Below are 26,198 nucleotides of genomic sequence, written 5' to 3' on the forward strand. Positions count from 1 at the left end.
GGGAGTTAAGAAGTTGGGATAATTATTAGTGGAGGAAGACCTGATCCAGTGGTACTATAGAAAACATTCACTGGAATATTATATAAGGTCTATTGACTGATACAGTAGAATTGTTATTGGATCTTTTCACTGGAGAGATCATGGGTTTCGACAATAATAATGTCAGAAATAGCTACTCACTGCTGCTTCCTCTAACCTTACCCAGATTATTCTTCATGTTGAACTGCCTTTTCCTCTGCCTCCCAATCTATTACTACTTAACTTCTAACCTGCTGCAATGATCATGCCACATATTTCTTTCTGTGTGAAAACACCACTGGGTTTCATTCCATTTATCTTTTTCACCATCTCCTCAGACTCTACTAATATTTCACCACCATTTCAAAAACTTTGGCAGTACTGTTCTTTCTTCTTTCCATTTCAGTATTTTTTTTTGCCAAGCATAGTGATATCAGTAGCCATGTGACATCTCATCAAAAACATTAGTTCAATATTTGTGTCTTGCAACTACTAAGTTTCAACAACTACTAGTGCAACAACTAAGTGTAAGCACTTAACAAATACTTATATAATTGAAGGACTGCATGGACATTTACTAGGCATTTGGTACCTGCCATTTCCCTGCACTACCACTAGGAGCTAGAAGTATAAAAGTAAGATGTAATCTATTTTCTTTTTTTTTTTTTTAGAATAGCCTGGATAAACTTTATTGGAGAAACAAAATGGATGTCCTTTGCCTTAAAGATGACTGCTTTGAAATTGTCTTGATAGAGATGTTTATATTCTTTCTTACGTTCTGTCTCCCTTACATTCTTCAGTGCTTCTTTGAGTTGTTTTTTAATATGTAAATCATTAATATTTTTATTTTATATCCTTTTTTGGCTTTCATTGTCTGTTCTTCAATTTGCCTTAGAAGTTCCATTAGCTCTTCCTTTTCACGTTCTATTCTTTCCTTTTCTTTTTCTGCTATTTCTCTTTTCTTCTTTTCATTCTCTAACTGTGCCCTTTCCAACTGCTTCTGGTGTTTCTCCTCCCTAGCCTGAGTGCACTTCAATAGTATCAGGCTTCCTCCTTTGCATGTATAGTTCATGGTTTCCATACATAAGGCCAAAATCCGCTGATTCTCAAACGAGGTGCATAAAAAACAAAATCAGGTGCCTTTTTGTCTATTGGCTTTATAACAAATTTTCTGTCATTAAATGAAATATTTCTGATTTCACTTCAAGGAAAGCCAATTTTAGGTGTTAACTTGTCATCATGTTCATAAATATTCAGACCCAAAGCATCAACACCTAGCCACAATTCAGTACCCTTTTTTTTATTTCAAAATGACATTATACATTTCTAGATCTTGTGCAGTCTTCAAGTATTCCATCATCGAATCTTCCCTTAGAATTCCCCTATGTTCTTCATGCCAGTTTTGTATTCTTTCTTCCCACTGTTCTTTTGTCAGTTTGCGTTGTTCCAAAACATGCTGGGGTAGTAGTTTATCATTAGCCAGATAGCCTGGTTTATGAATCTCTTTATTATAATCTCCATACTTGGCTTGGACAGCATAGGAAGCCAAAAGAACTGCAGTTTCTGGTGGGCAATATATCTCATCATTTAAGATGGCTTCTTTAACTTGCAAGAAGAAAAGTCTTTGGGTTATTTCTTGAATTAATTCTTCAGAAATATCTTCAGGAAAGAATTTAGGTCTGAATTTGAACTGTAAGGGATTCTCTTTTTTAACATCTTGCTGTGTCACCTTTTTATTTAGTTTAAGCCATGTAGAATAACCTTTGCTATCAACATACTGCAGCCCAAAAAACCAGACCTCACGCAAACCAACTGTTTTTACCACCTGGTCAAAAAGTTGTTTCCCAGTTGTATTGGGCTGGATGGCAAATTCCATCTCAGCATCCATTGTAGTTACTCTTACATTGATTGGTTTCGGCATTTTTCCTTCTCTTTTTGTTAGTCTTTTAAAAAAATCTTCACGTATATAAATCCTGTTGTCACCTCCGAGAGCCGCGGCTCCGGCTTGCCCTCCGAGCGGCTGGAGCGCTGCGCGGCGGCGCCAGGCGGCGCGACTGCGGCTGCGGCTGCGGCTGGGAGCGAGAGTCGCTGGTAAGGGCGCAGGACCGCGGGAGGGGAGAGGCGCCGGCGCCGCAGACAGCTCCGCAATATGGCCGCCCGGCGCCTCCTTTGTAGTCTGTTTTCTGTGGAAACTCATAGCCTGTAGTCACTTTAGCACTTTCCCAACATTTACAGCATTCTGTTTTACATCATAGTTGTTTGTGCAAATACTTTATCTTTTCTGGAGATTTACAGAGCTTAACTGTAGTCTTTCTAGTACTTAGACTGGTGCTATTTCAATTACTGTTAAATACATGATAAATGACATTTAGTTTTGTAAAGACTTGCCTTTTTAAAATACAACTAAACTTTATAAAGCCAAAGCAAAACAGAGACATTTAGGGAGGAGTTCATAACGGCATGGACACTGGTGGAATAAATATCAATTTATAAATTAATGCTATAATTTATGACTTTGATGGGTGTTATTGTGGTATATCAAGATCCTGATTAGTTATCATATTCAAATATATGTAGTACTGAATTGTGTTTTAAATAGGGCCCTACTGTAATTATGCATTCCTACTGTGTATCTTTCTAGTTTCATTTGCTTATATATAGTTTTCTTAGGCAGAGACATCACTGTTTAATTGAATGTTGTGCGGTTATTTATGCAGATACTGTATAACACTCTTGAGGAAATCCAAGTTGCTTTCACCTTCACCATCCTTCGAATCAACTAGGGGAAAGAAAGCATTGCTAAGTCAGATCACTAACATTATATAAATACAGTTCATTTAGCTCTTGTTTATTTTAAATTCAGGACGGGCCCTCTCCAAGATGGCAGCGTCTGAAGATGGTTTACAGCTGCCTAGACTTCCTGAGCTGTTCGAATCCAGCAAACAGCTTCTGGAGGAAGTAGAAGTAGCGAATGAACCCACCGGCTCCGGGATAATACAGGATAAAGTGTTCAAGGGACTGGACCTACTTGAGAAGGCTGCTGAAATGTTATCGCAGCTCAATTTGTTCAGCCGAAATGAAGATTTAGAAGAAATTGCTTCCATGGACCTGAGGTACCTGATGGTGCCAGCGTTTCAAGGAGCCCTCACCATGAAACAAGTCAACCCCAGCAAGCGTCTAGATCATTTGCAGCAGGCTCGAGAACATTTTATAAACTACTTAACTCAGTGCCATTATTATCATGTGGCAGAGTTTCAGCTGCCCCAAACCAAGAGCAACTCAGCTGAAAATAACACTGCTAGTTCCTCGGTGGCCTATGCTGACCTCGTTCCAAAGGCATCTCAAAGACTGGCTAAAACAGAGAGATACAGGCAGAAGAAAGAAGTGGAGCATAGGTTGTCTACACTGAAATCTGCAGTGGAAAGTGGTCAAGCAGATGATGAGCAAGTTCGTGAATTTTACCTCCTTGACCTTCGGAGGTGGATTGGAATCAGTTTAGAAGAGATTGAGAGCATTGACCAGGAAATAAAGATCCTGAGAGAAAGAGACTCTTTGAGAGAGGCATCAACTTCTCACTCATCTCTTCAGGAGAGGCCTCCAATGAAGCCCTTCATACTCACTCGAGACAAGGCCCACACCAAAGTATTTGGAGCTGGTTATCCAAGTCTGGCAACTATGACAGTGAGTGACTGGTATGAGCAACATCGGAAATATGGAGCATTACCAGACCAGGGAATAGCCAAGACAACATCAGTTAATTTTAAAAGAGTGGCTCAGCAACAGGAAGATGAAGAAAAGGAGAAAGAAGATGAGAAGGCACACCACAGAGCACAGGAGTGGGATGACTGGAAGGACACTCATCCGAAGGGCTATGGGAACCGACAGAACATGGGGTAATTTTCCCACAACATGACAGGACTTTGGGACATGAACATTTCCTGACAAGGAAAGTGCCATCTTACCCTCCCTGGCTCCTGCTTCAGCTGTGTACAACGAGGGCAAAGATGCTGACTCTTGCTTTGCATTCAATAAAGTGTGAAACAATTAAAAATAAATAAATAGATAAATAAATTCAGGACAGAGACCTCACATTTAGCCTTAATAATTGATAACAGATTTAACTCTTTAATTCAGTCTGCTGAGATGTACTTAAAAATTGTTTCTGTCTACTTACATATTTGCTCTTTCTCCCACAGTCATATTCCATATAAATGTATCTCAAATCCACCCTTCATCTCCATTTTTGTTTTACCACTGAGTTGGCATCATTATCATCCCCCTTTGTTCTGTGGCATAAGCCTTCCACTTGCATTGCCTGCTTCATCTCTTGTTGAAGCTTCAGACTCTTCTTTCTGCTGCAATTCTCAACCACTTCCCACTTTTCAACCACTTTCAATGGGACTTATCACTATGACTTCTAAAACCCTCAACAGGCCTGTACTATTGAACCTACACTCTCCTGACCTCTCCATCTCCAGACTACAAGCACACAGACCTTTCATCTGTTCTTGGAACATGAAAAACCTTGCACTATGATTCTGGCTGGAACAGTCTGCCGGTGACTGACTCCTTATATTTCAGCTTAAGTATCAGCACTTCATTGTGACTATCCCTAGTCATGCCATCTACAGCATGCAGATCCAGTTTTCACTTCTTAGAGATAAGTATGAAAGTGATAGATATCTTAGACTTTCTTTCAATATTTAGCTGAAAGAAAGATGGAATAAGATTTAAAAATTAAAGCTGAGGATTTGCCACACTATTCCCCACGTTTTTCTGTAATTAAATTTTTGATAATATATTAAACATATATTTGTAGGTCCAACTTATTCTAAAGTTCATATGAAGGAATCAAGGACTAAAAATAAAGACAGGTGTAAATTTTTTTTTTTTTTTTGGTACTGGGGATCAAACTCAGGTCCTTGTGCTTGCACAGCAGGCAGCGAAACCGCTGAGCTAAATCCCCAGTCCCAGACAGATGTAAATTTGAACAAGAATAATGAAAGTGGAGATTACGCTTACCCTAACAGATCTCAATATTGAAAATGCTGAAGTAGTTACTTGTAAAACTCATGAAATTAGCTTGAGTCTGCACATAGAACAAATAGCTTAAAATAGACCCACATTTAAATGACAACTTGTTATGAGACAGAGGAGACATTGCAAATAAGATGGGAAAGGACAGACTATTGTAATAAATGGCTTTTAAGTTTTAAAAAGATAAGATTAGATTACTAATTCATACTATATATGAAAATAAAATCCCAGCAAAGTAAAGATCTAAAGGTAAAAATATTAAAACTTACAGAAAAAATTCAAGAAATATATGTATATTAGGGTAACATGAAGCATAAAAAGTTACATATTTAGCACATTAAAAGCATATATATATCAAATATTACATGAAGAAAATGAAACGGTAGACTACAGAGTAGGAGATATTTGTAAATCATTAAATGACAAAGAATTAGTGTTTAATATAAAAAGAACTATCAAAATAAGGAAAAGGTAATGCAATAAAAACAGGTATTGAATATTAACATATAACACACAGAAAAACATACTAATTCAAGTATGAACAACTCTGTTGGAAATAAGTGAAACTAAAATTGAAAGAAGACACCATTTAACATATATTGTATCATCAGATCATCACATTTTAAAGTTTGTCAATACACATTATTGAGGAGTTGGCTGAAGCAGGGAGTTTCATAATGACAGCATGAGTACCAGATGGTTCAATCACCAAAGATGTAATGTCATGAAAAGTTAAAAAACAAATTGTTCATTGCTATAGGGTGGTTTAACTGTAGTGTATTTGATATAATGATCGTTGGATCCAAGTGGATGAATAACCAGACTTACACGTATATACTGTTAAGGGAAAAGCAGAAGTTGATAGCACTTGTGTAATTAAAACACACATGGAACAACACTATGTTATGGAAGTAAAAATACACATAGGAAGGGGTACTACAGAACAGTGAAAGAAGAGGAGCAGGAGAATGGGTAGAGGTGCCTTAATTGCGCTTTCTCACTTTCATTTATTTTTATTTACAAAAGCAATCAGAAGTAAATAGAACAAAGTATTAATTTTCATCAAATGTAAGTATTAAGTACATGTTTTTTTCTGAAAGTTAGAATACTGTTATCATTTAAAAAATAAAATGTATGGTCTTATTGTATAAGTTTTAAAGACTTACTAGTAAGTTTTACATACCTTTCTCTTGGAATAAAAGCCAAAATATTGCCCCTCCACCCCAATCTCCATTATTTTCTCTTTCAGTAACTCGTCCTTTTTATTCTTCATAGTGCATATCACAATTTGAAGTATTGGTTACTTTTAAGTTTCTGTCTTGTTTATAGTGTGTTTCTACTAGGCATGGGCAGAAGATACTCATAGCACAACAGAAACTTCCAGGCTTTAGGTAGTACATTTTAAGAGCCTTCATGTGTCTTAAAATATCTTTTACCATGTGACTGAAATTCCCACATTAGTGTGATCCCTCTGGGATGATCCCTGTATTAAAATTAAAAATCCACATATACACAGTAATCTATCTCATAGTAGTCAAATTATCTAAATTCTCATTAAAGATTATCTAATTGGAGGCAAGTATCTCTGACCTACGTTTCCTCATCTAATGCTAGTAGAATAGTGCCTATATTTTAAGTTTAAATGAGTGAATACAGGCAAAATGCTTTAATTATATTTCATATTTAGTAAGTGTCCCAAAATATGTTAGCTACAGTGGTGGTGTGATGATGATGGTGATGATGTTTCCAACAAGGGACAAAAGAAATTTTATTAATAGCTGTTCTGAAAATCTAAGAGAGTAGATCGTCAGACAAAAAAATATACGTATATGATAGTTGTGTTTTGGGTATAGTGAGACAGAGCCCTATAGAATAACGTTGTAAACTCAAGTATCTTCCAATATGTAACTGTGAGAAGCAACCAGCTGTATGACAGGAGATGAATCATAGCCACTATAAAAGTAAGAATTTCTGGTTTGTTCTTCCCATTCTTGCTGGCATTTGTCTTTTTAAAAATCACAAATATAGAATAATAATTGCAGTAGTAACAATTGGCACTTATGGAACTTTCATTAATTATTCCATGGGAGGGCCAGCACTGACATTTGACATGTATCATCTTAGTTAGCACAATCCATGGGGCATCTGATGCCTGGAAAGATACCAAGTAGCTTCCCAGAATCACAAAGCTAATAAGCAACTGGACCAGCTTTGGATCTCATCTTCAAATGACTCTGTCTTGTACTTCAAGACTGTTATATTATATTGTCCCCCACAATGATTGTTCAAAACAGTAGGATCATTCTCATGCTAGCATCACTTTTCAAACTTTTGAAAACATTTTACATCAAACAATAAAACAGCCCATGGATTATATTTTAAATGAGAGAAGCTTGACAAATATTACATAAATTGAGTTCAAACTGTGTATGCTGCATTTGCTAACTAATTCTTCCATACATAAAACTATATTAGTACCAAGAACTTTTTATTTAAATGCCATGGCTGATAGAATTTTGACCTCTTAGATTTTTTGAACCTAGACTACTCATCTTTTTAAAAAAATTCTAAATAGTTTCTTTTCTTTTCCTTAATATAAAAGGAAGAAAGGAAGAAGAGTTGCGGACAGCATTATGACAGGGGTAAGACTGGGCATTGTGGCACCACTCAGTCAAGCTTCTTTGCTTGCAGGAAGTGCTTCAGAGCTGTGGAGACAGATGTTTTGGCAGCTGCCTCCTCCTTGATTGACTGCATGAGGCTTTAAAACTATCTTTGGATTCATTAGTATCAGCCATTTGCGGAGCTCTCTTGTAGACCATCTTAATGGAAACATGTGAGAGTTTTTATGAGTGCACTCCAAGATAAGATTTGTGAGAAACAGGCACAGCAAGTGTTTGCTTGATGTCTTTTAGATTCATTCCCTTGAACTCTAGGCAGTATCAGAACATTAATAAAGCATGACGTCTGGGTAAATACCAGTACAGGGAAATAAGTGTTAGCATAGGTATTTCTGGAAATATTTCTGTAACATTTATGAAGGGAAATTTGCTAGAAAAAATAGTATGATGCTAAAAAGTAAAAGAGAGGGAAGTAGGGAGAAAAATAAAAGATGAAGCAACGGATTGGATTGAAAATGTGTATTTACATGCTCAGAATATGACATTTGGAAAAGAAAACGTACTGGATAAACAGGGGAAGCAGTGCAGGTCAGAGAACCGCACTTTGCTCAGGCACAAAGCACAGATAGCAAGTGAGTGCACAATAAATAAGAATATGGATCAGAACACCAATTGCTACTGGTCCAGTTGCAATCTCTTAAATCTTCCAACAAAAAGGCTGAACTGTTCATTTCAACCTTTTAATAACGGTGAGATTTTTTTAATGGTTAAAATAGTGAAGTTTTTAATACTTTGCATATATTAATATATTTTTCATTTCAATCCTATGAAATGTGTAGCAGACTTAGACACAAACCAGCCTCCAGCATTTGAACTATTTTTTTTTAGTACTGGAGAGTAACCCCAAGAGTGTTTATCCCTAAACCTTTTCATTTTTCATTTTGAGACAGGGTCTCAATAAATGCTCAGGCTGCCTCAAAATTTCTATGCTCCTGCCTCAGACTCTTGAGTAGCTGAGATTATAGGGGTTTTCAATTCTTAATACCTAAAGTACCTAGTTGGTGAAAGCTTTCATTTTCTTCCTTGATGTACAATTCTTTTTTCCCATTAAGTTTACTGGTAATTTTAGGTATACAATACAGTTATATTCATCATTGGGATCTTGTACCTTTACATGATGTATCTTGGTTCTTATTTTTTTCCCATTCCCCTGCCCTCCCTTCACCCCCTCCACCCTTCCCTATTTACAAAGACTTTGTTTCCATGTTCTTCCTGTTCTCATATTTCTTCTTTTCCCTTCTTTCCTTTCCCCTACCCTTCCAACTTCCCCTACTCCTTTAGATGTTTTCTTCCTATTTCACAATGTCAATTATACATTTTAATTCTTATTTACACTTTTAGTTTTTCACACCAGAGAAACTATTTGGTATTTACACGTGTCCTATTTATTTCACTTAAGAGTATCGCCTCAATGTGCATCCACTTAGCTAATCTATGCTTTCTCTTCATTTATTTTGCACATATTTTTTTCAAATTCTCCCTGCTCTTTTTCAGGGAGGATCAACTTACATTGTATGCTATTGAGGACATTAGCAGATATTTTCTGAAATTTTATTGTCTTCCTATAATAAATAATTTTAAAGGTATGTATTTCCCCTGTTGTAAAGGATAATGTACCTTTTATCTTAGGCTATAATGCATTTTCTAAATTGTAAGGTTGGGTTTTTCTCCGTTTATTCATCTTTTAATGAGGAGAATTTGACTATATACTGGTCTTTGCCAATAGACAAGTATATTCCTCTCAAATAGACTTAGAATGGCTGTTTTGCTCTACCCCATATTTTGTAGTTGTTTGGTTGAGATTTCTAGGTATATTAGATTTTTTAAAGTTATGAATATATCATACATATGAAAAATTATATAAACTATTTCATAGAGTTTAATTGTAATATAAAGTCTTATGAGCTATCATGCCTATGAAGAAATATAATGTGACCATCTAGTTAGGAATTCAGCCTGTTCTGGATCACAACCTATTTCCTTTAATTTGGATATACTATTCTGCCTGTTTTGTGATAATCACTCCCTTGCTTTTGTTTAGTTTTGTTATTGCTGCTGGCATCCTTCAACACAATTTTTCTATGCTCTGCTACAGAGGGTCTTTTTCTTGGTTGCCACTTCCATTTGTTTAAGGGACTACCCACTATGCCACTACTGGTGTCCTTTTTCTTGTATGCTGTGACTTCGGAGTTAGGGTATCCCAGTACATAGAAAGAACTGTAGTTGGGATCAGGAAAGAGAGAAAGGTTGATTCTTTTATTGCTCCCTAGAAAATCATTCCTGAGGCATAGAAAGATTTCTGCTTCATTTTTTTTTCTGGTAGATATAGATACTGAATCTCAAAAATAACACTATATAATATCTATTCACTTTATTCAAATTTCCTGGTTAAGTATAGCAGGCATTCTTATTTATTTAGCTATTTATTTATTTATTTATTTATTTATTTATTTATTTTTCTGGTACTGGATCTTAAGCCCAGGGCCTCTGCACTACCTATATCCTCAGCTTTTTTAAATTTAATGTTGAGACAGATTCTGGCTAAGTTGTCTGAGTTGCTCTCTATTTTGATCCTTCTACCTTGTCCTCTTGATGGAATTACAGGGGTAAGCATCCATATTCACTCCAAGAATGTTCTTAATCCAGATTAATCTGCCACAAATTTGGTAGAAATTGGACCTTAATGTTTAAAAATGCCAGATGACCACAATTCTTGCTTTTTAGAATTAGTCTGAAATAGTAACTCCATTTCTAATATGATGAATCTCCTGCATGTTCTTAATCTATATCTTCTAATATGGTATTTGTAGAAGATGAGAGAGGGAGACAGAGAGAGGTCATATTGTTTCCAGTGCTACATGCAGAGTTCATCAGACCAAAAGGGAAGTAAAACTAATAAAAGAAAAGTAAGGTTGAGAGTAAAAGATGTATCTTTGGCATCCAACCAAGAATGTATACCAATATTTCCATCAGAAAAGAAAACTAAGTCTGGCTCTCTAGAAAAGAAAAAGTAACCCCACTTCCTATAGAAAAACCTATGATATCAAATAATAACTAGACTTTTTAATCATAAAATTAAAATTTTTAATCAGATCAAAATCATGAAGTACTTAAGAAAGAGAAATTTACCTCTTACACGTTAGGTTAAAATTTTCAAGATATGCATATAGAACACTTTTGCTTCTTTTTTTAAAAATTAATTTTATTGGTACATTTTAGGTATACAATATAATGACATTCATCATTGGAAATCTGCACCTTTAACATAATCTCTCTCGGTTCTTATTTTTTCCCCTTCCCCTGCCCTCCCTTCAACCCCTCCATCCCTCCCTATTTACAAAGACTTTGTTTCCATTTTTTCATTTTCTCATAATAATTCCATTCCCTTCTTTCCTTTCCCCTACCCCTACCTCTCCCACTTCCCCTTCCCCTTTGCCCCTTTTCTTCCTACTTTTTTTTTTGGTACCAGAGATCAAACTCTGGACCTTGCACTTACGAGGCAGGTGGCGGCACCACTGAGCTAAATTCCTGGTTCTCTTCCTATTTCACATTATCTATTATACCTTTTAGTAGAATTACCAATTATATATATTTGTATTTCTTCTTGCATGTTTTTCACTGTTGTAAGATAAAAATAGAAACAAAAGACAAGGGAAAATCAATTTTGGAAATATTTGAGAAACTATAAACCTTTATGGAGGCTACAATGAAGAACAGGAATTTATTTCCAACAGTCTTTTCACAAATTATGCATATTTTCTATGGAAATCACTTAAGATTAAGTATATGTGCCATACTGATTTGACAAAAATAGTCAAGAGAATAGGAAATACATTTGAGTAGCATTTATAGAAATTTAGAATATAAGATCCCAGATTCAGTATCTTTGCTATTATTTTTGTTTTGTGTGTTTCTTTGAGGCAGAATTCTTCTTTTTGTGGTGCTGGGGATTGAACACAGGGCATCACTCATGCTGAGCAAGTACTCTGCCACTGAGATACATTTTCAGTTCCAAAAATCTTCTTAAAATATGTCTCATGGACAATCTCAACATATGAAGAAATGAGTGTTGAGCTGCTCTCATTGGAATGAGGATCAGGGCTCTGGGCCGAGATAAGACTGCTCATCTTTCTCATTAATCTTCTGTGACTCACCTGGTCCCAACCCCGGGAGTCCTCTGGCTCATGGAATCTTCTAAAAAGTCTTGACTTAGCCTAATGTCTTGACTTTGCAGTCAAGGACACCAAGGTACATTTCTAATTAGTGGATGAGCTGGGCTGAGTGCAAGTCTTCTGACTCCTCCAGCAAAGCCTCCTATACCAGACTGCCTGTGTTGAGTTCCTGAAATTAGTTCCAGATATAAAAGATCTTCCTTTTCACTAAAGAGAGAACATCTTTTGATCACTGTATCAACAGAGACCAGGGGGAGTCACTATATAAACATATTTATGGCCTATAGCCTTTTGGAAAGTGAATTCTGGTTTTCCTATTGTCTCTGATAATGAGTTTAAAGATATATGCTTTGAAAAATTCCTTCACTAGACAAAGCTGAAAATATTCAGTCATTGCTGATGCAGTGGCATATATCTGTACTCTCAGTTACTCAGGAGGCTGAGTAAGGGGATCACTTACACCCAGGAGTTTGAGATGAGTATGGGCAACATAGTGAGACTGTTTTTAAAAACAAGTCATAAAAATGGTAACTCACATCCAGCAAAGTCAAATTAATGGGTATTGTTGCTCAACTTCACTATCTGCTAGTTCTTTCCTTTGATGCTCATCTGCCCTTTTTTAACACAAAGTGGGGAGAAGGGTGCAGTTGTCCAGGCCTTGGGAAAGCACAGCCTTTCTCCCACCCATGAGGGTAGTCTAAATCTTGCTGCTTGCTGTACTAAAATTGTGTGCTCTTACAGCTGCCATCACTAAGCTGACCACGCACTATACAGAACAATACAATTCAAAGACAATATTAAATGACAACAAAGGATTGGATCATGTTTATCTTTAAACAGAATTTTTAAATTAAGTCTTTATTGATATTATTTTATGATTATATTGATCACATACAAATATTTATTTTAACCACTGGTTCTTTTAAAGACTTCAATCATTAAACTCAATTTTAATAGCAAATTATTATTCAGACAGCATTAGAATTCACTCTAGACAAACAGTACTTTAAAATAACTTGGATGGTTCACTTTATTTTCTATGTCTAACCAAATAATATGTATGCTATAATGTTCATTGAAATGAAAGATTTCATGAGACAGGCTTAAATTGAATGTTCATATTAAATATTCATAATGACATTTTCAAACTTAGAATTGTTTTGCTTATTCAAAAAGGTCTGCTAAAATTATTTCAGTGATAAACATATTTAGCAACATAATTCTGTAGCTTTCAGAACAGAAAGTACCCTTTTTTAAATCCTACTTCGGTACTACTATTCTAGAATATAGACTTCAGAATATATGGTATCTATTGTGCATTGGAGGCATTACAATTTTAATTTCTTTTCTATTAGTATCGAACACTGAAATTAGAGTATTCAAGTTTAGAGATGGTTTTTTCATTAGAAAAGTTTGTGCGGTCAATGCGAGAACTAGGACTTCCAACCTTGCTCAGCCAAGACTTCCTGCAAAACAAACAAACAAATAGAAAGTAGTATACAGAGTATATGTGGATCATCTAAAATGATCCCACAATAGGTATTAGTGCGAATTCACATTTAATAAGTAACTTTTGCATAATGTGATATATAAAATTTTTACATTGTATATATCATTCTGAAAATATCACAAAGTATGTATGATCAAACATGGACAAAGAAAGCATAGTAACAAATTAACTACAGTCAGTTCCTGATAATTTCATATAAAGGTTATTTCCTCTCACTTAAAATACTCCCAAGTCTATGATTACCTAGATCATATATTCAAAAGGATCAAACTATTTTTACAAAGAAGAAATAAAAACAACTCACCATTATATTCTTATTACCTAGCACCCACATGGTAGATGTTTTATGTATATATGTGTGTGTGTACATATATATACATATATATATAAAGAGAGAGACAGATACAGAGACAAAGAGGTAGAGTCAGAATTACTGAAGGAATGAACATAATTTCCCTAAAACATTAAATAAAATTATATGAACGTTTTTCTTTTCTATTCAAATACTATTCTCATCATATATGATAGCAAAATGACTTTTTTAAGGAACAAGTTAAATATCCTGAAAATATTTTTCTATGTAGAGAAATGGTTTATTCTAGTTTATTAGCAGTATCCATGTGTTTAATTTATGTGTACCTACTGAGATGCTTCCTATATAATTCAGACTTATTATATGACCTGTTATATATTGCTGACATCTAAGATTATGCTGTTAAGAATTTTCTAGAATCCTTGTACTTATTAATAATTAGTTGGGATGATAAGTTTTAGTGGTACTGAAGGTCAATAACATGAGGCTGCTTCATGTAAGTGATGGATATTAACCTAGGTGCTGAGATAGAAACATCCAATGAGTTTCCTCATATCTCCATAGTTATTCAGGTTGGGAAGCTGGTATTGCAACCAGTGTGCAACACAATCTGATATAACCTTGGGTTAAAAATATTTTCTGGGCCAAAGCTTTGTGATTAGCTGGAAATCACTGTTAATCAGATTACAGAATTCTAATGATTCAAATTGCCATTGTGCTTTTTAATTCCTTTTTTCAAGTTCTTATTTGTGACCATTTTACTAGATAAGGTTAATTTTCACTTTCCTTTTTTTTCAGAAGCTAAACCATCAACATACAATTTCATTTTTTAGAGTCATTTAGTTAAAATCTTATGGACACTTCATGAGTTGAAGAAAAAAATTCAGTTTTTGTGAAAAAGATCTCATCGCTTCAATTTTACTAGTCCAATCTTGAAAGCTTCTAGAAAACAAAGGCCAGAAATGCTCATGAAAGCTAATATTCAATGTGCACTCATTGTTTTCTTGGCACTATGCTAAGTTCTTTTCATGTAAATGTTTCCTTTACTGCACTCATGAATCCTGTAAATCAGAATCTATTATTACCTCAGTTGAATGATGAGGAAAGAGAGAATGTTAGGATGAAGCAACTTGCTCAGGGAGGTAGCAAGGATAGCAGTGGGAGTGGTCAGATTTGGAATACTGTATTTTGAAGTTATAGTAAGTAGAGCTGCTGACAGATGGGATGTGGGTGTGAGAAAAGGAGAGGTGTGAAGGATGCACCAGACTTTTTGGTTCTGAGTAACTAGCTGGATGGGGCTGTCATTTACAGAAATGAAGAGACTAAGGGAGCAGATTCTGAGGGAAGATCAGAAGTTCAGTTTGGGAAAGTTAGGTATGAGATGTCCATTAGACATCCAAGTGAACTGTTGAGCAGACAGGTGGATGGAGTCTGGCTGGAGGAAATAAAATTTGGAATTTGTCAGCACACAGAGCAATAGTGAACCCTAAGCCTGGCTGGGGTCATCAAGAAATGAATATAGATAGGAGAATTCTGGTGAGTTCACCTTGGGGTGTGCTACTGTGAAGAATTCAGGAGGCTGAGGAAGAACCAGTACAAGGGAAAAAGAAGCATCCACTAAGGTCTGAGAAAAACTGGGAGAGTGTAGAACCCTGGGCGCTAAACAAAGTCCCCAGGAAACAAAGACAAGTCAGTCACTTTTTGGCATCAAGGGCATCTGAGCTAAGTTTTAAAGAAAACAGCAAAGTTTGCAAATCTTAGCACAGGGAAAGCCAATTCAAGCATGATAGAAACAAGAGACTTATGAAAATAATGATAATGTTAAATAATTTTAGAAAGTAGAACTTTTGAATGGCCAAAATAAAGTCTTAAATAAAACAAGAACAACCAGCAACCTGGAAAACTTATTTTAAGTTTCTTACAATACAAAAAAATACTCAAAAATAAATATATAAGAAGTTCCTACAATAGAAAAATAGACAACACAACAGATGAAAAGGAATGAAACATAAATAGCCAATAAATACCTGAAAATACTCTCACTCTTACTTGTAATTAAAAAATACAAGTAAGGCAAGAATAAGACACTATGACTTATGAAATTATAATATAATATAGTATAATATCCTATAGAAGCAGTTAGGATGTGGAAAGAGGCACTTTTCTACATTATTGATGGGAATGAAAATGTACAATTTTTTAAATCATTTTCAGTTTGAAATAGGAAGAAAAGGTCCAAAGGGGTAGGGGTGGTGGGAGGGGAAGGGGAAGGAAAGAAGGGAAAGGAAAAATGATGAGAAAAGAAAAAAAATGGAAACGAAGTCTATGTAAATAGGGAAGGGTGGAGGGGGTGAAGGGCACACAGGAAATGGGGAAAAAAATAAGAACCAAGATACATCATATACAGGTACAAGCACCCAATGATAAATGTAAATGCATTGTATACCTAAAATGTACCAATAAAAGAATTTAAGAAAAAAAAAAGCAGAAAGTGTACAATTTTTAAAAAATGAACAGCTTGATATGACCTAACAAATTATTAAATGTCCATACTACACATACTATCATTGGAAGGGAATGCTGGTATACAGATCTGAGAAGGAGATTAGCATGTAGTAAGTTAATTAGGGAGTGCTCTAGGGTTTAACAACTTCTGGGTGGTAAGGAGAGGAGATGTGTTGGGCCAAGAGACGCTGGGCAGTGATGGAGTCTCAGTGAAGACCTCTGTCAACATGCAAGGAGATCCAAAGCTGGAAGGACCCTTCAGAGCTGTCCCTAGTTAAGGCGAGCAGGCTGTCTTTATGTCCCTCAAGTTAACCACTTATTCAAAGAGTGCTGCAAAGAAAAGCGTGTTACCTTTAGTAAGGTGACTTTCTTCTTTTAAGGCAATTCCTGAGAATTCTTCTGCTGAGAACCACCTTCCAGCAGCATTTCTGGCACTTAGGAGAATTATTCCTTCAGTCCTGAAGGGGAACCTGAGTGGCACATCACAGTGTCCATATTTGGGCAAATGGAATGAATTGGAGATGCAAAACAAATCTCGGTGGAATGGGTCTAGAAGTTTGATGAAACAGGATCAAAAGATGGGGACACTCATTAGGCTTTGAAAATAAGGATGACATATCTTCATTGTCCAGGAGAGAAGACAATAGGTTTAAAATAATAGAAGAGGGATTCAAATATGAAGAGACATTCACAGGAGACAGCCTCCAGTTTCACAGACTATAGGAAGTAAGGTAATTTACTGAAAATAAGAGAGGTCGAGGTAGAGTTGAGAGGTTAAGCAAGTGAAAAAGATGTAATAATCACTGAAGATGTTAATAAATGTTAACTGAAAAGAAAAAAATGCTAAAGAGCAATAAGATCCCTTGGGGTTAGACTTGTGCTCAACAGACACCTGTTCTGCAAAGCTGGTCAAAACTAATAGAGCCAGGGATCCATGACTAGGCCAAAGGTTTCTCAACAGGAACAGTCCATCTGAGGGTAGAATTAACAATTTAATCAGATGTCTTCTGGACTGAGTGATGGAGTGTGAGACTTTCCACCTCCAGGTCTGCAATGGACTTTTCTCTTGGCTTGTTCCTGAGCTGAAGTTCTAGGTTTACTAGGTGAGCTAAATAACCTATTTCACTGGGAAGCCTTTAGGTTGGTATTTTAACAACTCTTCTCTTGGATTGGCCTTATTCTCCAGGGAGAACATATCCAATTTCCTACCTAGAGGATATAAATCTGGCAATGCATGTTCTGGGCATCTGAGAAAGGTTAGGCCTGCTGTAGTTTGCATCTTAAGTGTCCCCCCAAAGGTACATACTGTACATTAAAGGCTTGGCTCCCAGGGTGGGCACAGCAACCTGGGGCATAGTGGAACCTTTAAGAAGTGGGGCCAAAAAAAAAAAAAGGTGGGGCCTAATGGGAAGTCTTTAGGTCATTGGGTGTGTGATTCTGAAGGGACTGTGGAGCTCCAGGCTTTTTCTTCCTGTCTTTTTGTCCCTCAAAATGAGGTGACTGGTTTTGCTTTGCTATATTCTCCTACCATGATCTGTTTCTGCCTTGCCACAGATGCAAAATAGTGGAACCAATCAATCATGTACTGAAACTCCCCAAACTATGAGCCAAAATAAACCTTTTCTCTTTATGATTTGATTATCCTGGAAACTTGAGGGTCATTTTTTGAGACCATAGTTTTGAGTGAAGCAAATCAGACACACCAGTTTAAATATTGCATTGTTTCTTTGGTGTAAGAAACCCAAAGTGTAAATAAGGAGCAAAATGGAGGATAGATATTGGGAAGTAGGAAGAACATGTTCAAATGGGAAGGGGAACAAGGGAGGGTGAGGGAAGGGAAGGAAAGGAAAAGGGATAAAAAAGAGAATGGAAGGAAAATATGAAAAAAAAGCTTTTGTAAATGGGGATGGAGAGAAGAGGGGAATGGAAAAAAAGAATTAAGACATATTATGTAAGGTACAAATTTCATATGATGAATGTGAACATTACATATGGCAAATATGTACTAATAATTTTTAAAATTCTTCAACTAAAAAAAATAAATGAGTGGGCCAGGGATTTAGTTCAGTGGCGCCACAACTGCCTCACAAGCACAAGGTCCTGAGCTCAATCCTGGTACCAAAAAAATAAATAAAGTAAAATAAAATACATGGGCAATTAAGTAAAAAAAATTGATTATCATTACAGTGAGAGAAAGCTGACTAACATAAGGTCTCACATCAGTGATTTACTTTCCCTGGGTCTGTATTTTCAGCACTGTATCTTTCTCAGCTGGGTCTCACTCCAAAAAAAGAAACTCTAACTTCTGTCTTGGTTGCTCCATCTGCTCCCCAGTGTGGTGTAGCAGATAACTGCTTAATAAATTGATTTGGAATTAATCCTCCTTTTTTTCTTTTTAGCCCCACCTTCATGCCTATTTCCAGTGGTCTAAGGTGTGAGAGATTTGAACTGAGTTAACTGGGTCATTTCTCCACTTTCCCCAGGGTAGGTTTACAACTCAGGCCTGCACTACCACCTCCTCATTTGCCTTCTAGTTTCCAAAGATTTGTTGCTATAGTCTTTTCTCCCATTCTTTGTCCATATGAGTATTTAAATCTTTTTTAAAATCCTTTTTACTCAAAAATGGAATTTAGGAATGGGCAGAAGTAAATGAGTATGTTCAAAATGTAATACACCTTTAGAATACCTGGAATTATGTGGTTACATTATATAAAAAAGATGTCTTAATTTTGAGGATATGGAAAAAATAAAATCAGAAATGTCTCAGATAACAACAGATATTGTGTCCATAGTGAAAGACATGATTAGTAATTCTAGAAAAGACCCAGATTAAAAAATAGAGGAGTTGAGGAACATGATAGAATCCCAGCATAGGAAACAAATGGAATCCATAAACCGATGCAAACAGATATCCAGGAAATTAAAAATGCCATTGAAAGTTTATGCAGCAGAATGAGCCAAAGTGAGGACAGAATTTCAGATATAAAAGATAGGACTGTGACCAGGAAAACAAAGATTTCTTAAAAATAGTAAGGGACCATGAGAAACCAATCTAGCAGCTGCTAGATGATGCAAAGAAAATTAACATAAGACTGATCAGAGACAATGAACAAATGAGAGATAGTGCAAACCACATGAAAAAATTGTTCACAGAAGTAATGGTAGAAAACTTCCCAAGCAGGGGGAAAGATTTTGACACACAGATAAGTGAGACATATAGAACTCCAACTAGTCATGATAAAAATATATATATACACCTAGGCATATAATAGTCAAGAGACCAGAAACCCAACAAAAGAACAAAATACTACAAGCAGTTAGAGAAAAGAAACAAATCACATACAAAGGAAAGCCCATCAGAATCACAGCAGACTTCTCAACACAAACCCTCAAGGTAAGAAGAGCCTGGAGTGAAGTATTTCAAGCCCTAGAAGAAAACAAGCTCGAACCAAGATTGATGTACCCTGCAAAACTATCTTTCAAAATCGATGGAGAGGGGCCAAGGATTTAGCTCAGTAGTTCCAGTGCCTGCCTCCCAAGCCTAAGGTCCTGAGTTCAATTCCCAGTACCAAAAAAAAAAAAAAAATTGGTGGAGAAATAAGATACTTTCATGACAAAGGACACATGAAGAACTTCATGAATACCAAACCAGCACTCCAGAAAATTTTAAACAATATCCTAGGAAAAAGCAATGAGGGGGGAGGGCGGCCGGGCCTGGCGGGCGGCGGCTTCAGGCGCTCCCGGTCAGCTCCGACAGCCTCTCCGGTGCTCGGAGGGCGCACGGCGGAGCCGGGCCGGCGGCCGGAGGAGGGATTCCTCTCCATGGTCCAGAAGAGCAGCATGTCCCGGGGCCCCTACCCACCCTCGCAGGAGATCCCCATGGAGGTCTTCGACCCCAGCCCGCGGGGCAAATACAGCAAGAGGAAAGGGAGGTTCAAACGCTCGGACGGGAGCACATCCTCGGATACCACATCCAACAGCTTTGTCCGCCAGGGCTAGGCAGAGTTCTATACCAGCCGCCCTTCGGACTCCGACGTGTCTCTGGAGCAAGACCGAGAAGCCTTAAGGAAGGAGGCAGAGCGCCAGGCCTTGGCCCAGCTGGAGAAAGCCAAAACCAAGCCAGTGGCACTTTCGGTTCTGACAGATGTAGGCTACAACCGGTCTCCCGGGGACGAGGTGCCTGTGCAGGGCGTGGCCATCACCTTCGAGCCCAAGGACTTCATGCACATCAAGCAGAAATACAATAATGACTGGTGGATTGGGCGGCTAGTGAAGGAGGGCTGTGAAGTGGGCTTCATTCCCAGCCCCGTCAAGCTGGACAGCCTGCGGCTGCTGCAGGGACAAAAACTTCGCCAGAACCGCCTCAGCTCCAGCAAATCAGGTGACAACTCCGGTTCCAGCCTGGGAGACGTGGTGACTGGCACCCGCCCCCCCCCCCCCGCCAGTGCCAAACAGAAGCAGAAGTCAACAGAGCATGTGCCCCCCTATGACGTGGTGCTTTCCATGAGGCCCATCATCCTCGTGGGACCGTCGCTCAAGGGCTATGAGGTCACCGACATGATGCAGAAAGCGCTGTTCGACTTCCTGAAGCATCGCGATGGCAGGATCTCCATCACCCGGGCGATGGCCGACATCTCCCTGGCCAAGTGCTCTGTCCTCAACAACCCCAGCAAGCACGTCATCATCGAGCACTCCAACATGCGCTCCAGCCTGGCCAAGGTGCAGAGTGAGATCCAGCGGATCTTCGAGCTGGCCCGGACCCTGCAGCTGGTTGCCCTGGACGCAGACACCATAAACCACCCGGCCCAGCTCTCCAAGACCTCGCTGGCACCCATCACTGTTTACATCGATCACCTCCCCCAAGGTGGGCACAGGGCCCAGCCGGCAGCATGGTGTAGAGGAGTGCACTGAGGCTGGGCTGCCACAGTTTGCCCTACTGCTCACTAACTGGGTGACTTAATGTCCCCAAGCCTCAGCTTCCTTCTCTGAAGAACTGTATTACACGGTCATTGTGAATGTGAAGACACAACCTGATAGGAAGGCATCAGGCTTAGGGAAGGGTCTGCTGCCATCTCATTGTGTAGTAGCTATTGTTATTATTATTATTTGGGGGTTTTCTTTGAGACAGGTTTTTGCTGTGTAGCCCAGGCTGGCCTCAAACTTGGGGTGATCCTCCTGCCTCAGCCTCCTGAGTGCTAGAATCACAGGGATCGCCACTGTACCCAGCTAAGAATTCTGTGCTTTTTGTTCCAGTGTCACCCAGCTCCTTGGCAGTTGGGAGGTCTTTTATGATACCAGCCCTCATTTTACTGTGTTGTTCTTGTTTGGGCTTTGTTTTGGGGGTTATTTATCCATTGGCATGGGAATTGAACCCAGGTCCTTATGCATGCTAGTCAATGGCTCCAACACTCAGGTATATCCCCAGTCCTTTAAAAACTAGTTTTGGTTTGGGGGCCGGGGTTGTAGCTCAGTGGCGTTGCACCTGTCTGGCAAGCACAAGGTCCTGACTTTGATCCCTGGTACTAGGGGGAAAAAAATTTCAGTTTTGAGTCAGGGTATTCTCAAGTTGCCCAGGCTGACCTTGAACTTGTGATCCCCCTGCCTCAGCCTCCTGAGTACCTGGGGCTACAGGTCTGTGCCACTGCACCCCGCCTCATTGGCGCCTTGCTAGAGGGGATGTGGGGAAGGCTGATTTTCATCTTTGTCACACTGGAGCCCCCTGAACTCTCCCTTCTGGGTGTTAGTGGGCACTTGGGAAATGGGGAGAAGTGTTTAGGAGAAGGTTTTGAAGTAAGAAGATGGCCTAGGGTTCAAACTCTTCCCCTGTTTGGCTTACATATTTATGTAATGTTGTCTATGGTTTGTTGTTGCTATTGATTTTAGGATTGGGGAATTATTTAGAGTCTGACCCTCAATTTATTCACTTATAGAATAGGGGTATAATTCCCCCTGGTGTTATTATTGTTTTTATTATTTTTGGTGCTGATGATAAAACCCAGGGCCTTGAGCATATTAAGCATGTGCTCTACCACTAAAAATAAAAGAAAAAGAAAGAAAAAGAAAAAGCAATGAGGGTCACACCCCATGAAGCCCAGCAGAATGAATCCATCAGGATTAAATTAAATGCAGAAGGTGGAGAAATTAAATGCAAAGGGAGAGAATCCAAAAACAGGAAAAGGTCATGACAAGGGTAAGTCAATACATATCAGTTATAACCATCAATGTTAATGGTCTCAATTCACCAATCAAAAGAAATAGACTGGCAGAATGGGGCAAGAAGCAAGATCCAACAATATGCTGCATACAAGAAACACACTTAATTCAAAAAGAAACTCATAGACTGAAAGTTAAAGGGTGGAAAACAATACTCCACGCAATAAGAACCCTTAAAAAAGGCAGGAGTAGTTATTGTATTTGCAGATAAAATGGATTTCAAACCAAGACTACTTAAGAGATAAAAAGAAGGCCACTACATCCTTGTAAAGGGAACAATTAAATAGGAAGAGATGACAATCATAAATATCTATGCACCAAATACTAGTGCATTCACCTATATAAATCAAATATTAATGGACATGAAAATTCAAATAAGTACTAATACAGTAGTAGTGTGGGACCTCAATGCACCACTGTCACAGATAGATCAACTAGACAAAAAATAAACAACAAAATACTAGAACTCAACCAACTCTTGAAAAAATGGACTTAACAGATGTTTACAGAGCTTCTACCCCACAAAATCAGAATACACATTCTTTTCAGCTGCACACAGGCCAGTCTCCAAAATAGACTACATAGTTGCTCATAGAACATGTTTAAGTAAATGCAAAGGAATTGAAGTTATCCCCTATATATTATCAGATCATGGTGCAATGAAATTGGAGTTCCATAGCAAAAGAAACCACAAGAATTTCATAAACACATGGATATTGAACAACACACCTCTGAACAACCAATGGGTGACAGAGGAAATTAGAGAAGAAATTAGACAATTTCTACAATTAAATGACAATCTCAGTATGAAATATCAGAATTCATGGGACACAATGAAAGCAGTCTTATGAGGGAAATTCATAGCACTGAATACTCATATTAGGGAAACAGAGCAAGCTCAAATAAACAACTTAATGGTGAACCCCAAGCTTCTAGAAAAAGAAGAGCAGGACAAACCCAAAACTCATACAAGGGAGTAAATTATAAAGATCAGAGCAAAAATCAGTGCAATGGAAACAAAGAGAACAATACAAAAAAAATCAACAAATCAAAGAGTTGGTTCTTCGACAGAATGAGCAAAACTGACAAACCCTTAGTGAACCTTATCAAAAAAAGGAAAGAACCCAGGCATGGTGGCACACATCTGTAAACCCAGCACTTGGGAGAATGAGGCAGGAGGATAGTTGTGAGTTCAAGACCAGCCTGGGCTACATAGTGAGTTCAAGGCCAACCTGAACTATGAAGTGAGACCCTGTCAAGAAAGAAAGAAAGAAAGAAAGAAAGAAAGAAAGAAAGAAAGAAAGAAAGAAAGAAAGAAAGAAAGAAAGAAAGAAAAAATAAGAAAGAAAAGTTCTAAATACATGCAATTGGGAATGAAAAAGGTGAAATTACAATGACCCCAGTAGAAATTCAGATGATCATCAATACCTACTTTGAGAACCTTTACACCAATCAGATGGAAAATACAGAAGAAATGGACAGATTTCTAGATACATATGAATCATCAAATTTGAAGAAGACCTAAAATTTCTAAACAATCCAATATCAATCAACAAAATTAAAACCTTACCAACTAAGAAAAGTCGGGTCCTGTTGGCTTCACTGCTGAATTCTACAAGACACTTAGAGAAGAACCATTGCCACTACAGTTTAAACTCTTCAATGAAATGTGTACCCATGTTTACAGTGGATCAGTTTGAAATAGCTAAAACTTGGAAACAGCCAAACTGCCCAGCAACTGGAGACTAGATAAAGAAGATGTGGGTTTTTTCTATAAAATGGAGTACTATTCGATTATAAGGAATGAGAAACTAGAGACATTTATATGGATGCACATTGAGGCCATACTCGTGCAATAAATAGGACTCACATGTGTAAATACCGAATAGTTTCTCTGGTGTGAGAAACTGAAAGTGTAAATAAGGATTAAAAGGTATATTAGATAATGTGAAATAGGAAAAAAAAAGTCCAAAGGGGAAGGTGGGGTAGGGGAAAGGAAAGAAGGGAAAGGAATAAATAGGAGAAGAGGAAAAAACGGAAACAGAGTCTTTGCATAGGGAGGGGTGGAGGGGTTGAAGGGAGGGCAGGGGAATGGGGGAAAAAAAAGAACCAAAATATGTCATGTAAAGGTACAAATTCCCAATGATGAATGTCATCATATTGTATACCTAAAATGTACCAATAAACAATTTTTTAAAAAGATTGAGACCTTCATGGCTATGCTGCTCCATTTGTAAGTGGTCTTCATGCTATTCTCTACAGTTCACATGATTCCTGGACATACCTCACACCCTTCGATGCCAAACAAATGATGCTGCAGATTTCACTGTTCCTATTTGCGCTGTTTGGATCTCAATTGTTTCTAGGGCTTCTAGTCTGGCTACTGCTACCTGGATTTCTATGTCTAGGAGCCTACTCTACTCACCCTCCTCTGCATTTAGCAGGGTAGTATGTGGCCTGTAGACAGTTGCTAAGCATTAATGAAGTCAAGTGAGAGAAGCAGTGGTACTTGGTCTGTGATTTATGTGACCCCTCTGTTTTTTCTATTTGTTTGGTCACCTATTGCTGCCTGCTGCTGGTTATCTCCACCTTCTTGAACTGCTGCCTGCTGGATGAACAAAATTCCAAACCATTGTTAGCTCCACTTTCTGGTTTCTGGTAAACAAGCATCTCTAAAACAGGTGATAGACTAATATTTTTCTGCCAAAGACCTTTCCATTCCTCTTCCAAATGGCCTCTCAATTTCTTACTTCCATCACCAACTACCTTCATCACCCAGGAACCCATCTGACTGGACTGTGGTTGGCTTAGATGACATGTTCAACCCTATTCTCATGTAAAGGGTAATGATGGTATTCTTGCCAATACCAGACTCTCTCAGTCCTGACCAGTGAATTTATACAAAATCTAAGTACCTTTACTTCCTTCCCTTCCTCAATTTGAAAATGATTAAGTGTCAGACATGCCAAAAGCAGGTATATACTTTATTTTAAATGTCTCCCAACTCTTTCTTTTTTTTTTAAAGATGGTAGCTCAATGTCATTACATTGTATACCTAAAATGTACCAATAAAATTAACTAAAAAATAATAAAGATGGTAGCTCAAAAACACCTGCAAAACTAGGTTTCTTAGTTTAATTTAGCTCCCTTTATCATTTCCAGAGGCAGAGAAGTTGTCCTGTTAAATAGATTGCAAGAGCTCTTATGCCAAGTCTGCTTTTTCCCCAGCTTCTCAGTCTCCTTGAGCAATGCCTAGAAAGTTACAGAGATACAGATCTAGATGGAATGAAAAGTGATTTCCAGTTCAAAGAGGCTGGAAGAACTAAAGAAACTGGTGGAAAGGTAGTGCAAAGCAGGGGAAATTGAACAAAAGGCCAGAGGTGAAGCAGAGCCAGGGGAAAACTGAGCCTAGAAATAAGACTGGGTTGATTAACAGCCTATCAGGAAGGGGTAATTACTTTGTTAGTGGTGCTGGGAGGAGAAACACTTTTCTCAGAATTGAGATGGAAGAAATGAAGGTGGGTGGAGTGTTAAATACGTTGCTTAGAGAAGAATTCTGTGAAGAAATACAAACAACATATCTTTGAGTGATTTCATGTGGCCTTGTTTATGCAGAAGATTAATATTGTGCCTTTTATTTTTTATTAAAATCCTACTACCTTTTATGTTTTTGCTTATTGGGAATTTTGAGTTATACAGATTTGTTGTTAGTTGGGAACATTTGGAAGAATAGCATATCTTTTCTGTACAAC

The 26,198-nt window shown here is 37.8% G+C and overlaps 2 protein-coding genes and 2 pseudogenes across 3 annotated transcripts in view; 2 read left to right on the forward strand and 2 right to left on the reverse strand.

Moving 5' to 3' along the window:
• Window positions 1-4,525, forward strand: part of LOC101715695 (immunoglobulin-binding protein 1) — a 59,449-nt gene extending 54,924 nt beyond the window's left edge. The window contains exon 2 of the mRNA XM_021246297.2: window positions 2,882-4,525. Within this exon, the coding sequence (XP_021101956.1) occupies window positions 2,899-3,915 (1,017 nt within the window). The 5' untranslated portion in view covers window positions 2,882-2,898 and the 3' untranslated portion in view covers window positions 3,916-4,525. The remainder of the gene's footprint in view (window positions 1-2,881) is intronic.
• LOC101697836 (radixin pseudogene) lies at window positions 710-2,036 on the reverse strand (annotated as a pseudogene).
• Window positions 4,526-7,791: 3,266 nt separating the features above from the next.
• Window positions 7,792-26,198, reverse strand: part of Acyp2 (acylphosphatase 2) — a 74,141-nt gene continuing 55,734 nt past the window's right edge. Inside the window, exons 4-5 of one of the 2 annotated variants that reach the window (XM_021246295.2) lie at window positions 16,585-16,703; window positions 7,792-13,371 (exon numbers count right to left, since the gene is read on the reverse strand). In XM_021246295.2, coding sequence (XP_021101954.1) covers window positions 13,358-13,371; window positions 16,585-16,703 — 133 coding nt within the window. In that variant the 3' untranslated portion in view covers window positions 7,792-13,357. The remainder of the gene's footprint in view (window positions 13,372-16,584; window positions 16,704-26,198) is intronic. The other variant, XM_013066429.3, reaches the window with a different exon arrangement.
• On the forward strand, window positions 20,043-21,193 carry LOC101698211 (voltage-dependent L-type calcium channel subunit beta-1 pseudogene; annotated as a pseudogene).

The sequence above is a fragment of the Heterocephalus glaber genome, unplaced genomic scaffold, assembly GCF_053883595.1.
Source record: "Heterocephalus glaber isolate CG9 unplaced genomic scaffold, H.glaber_assembly_v1.0 deba00001457, whole genome shotgun sequence".
In the NCBI taxonomy this organism is placed as follows: domain Eukaryota; kingdom Metazoa; phylum Chordata; class Mammalia; order Rodentia; family Bathyergidae; genus Heterocephalus; species Heterocephalus glaber.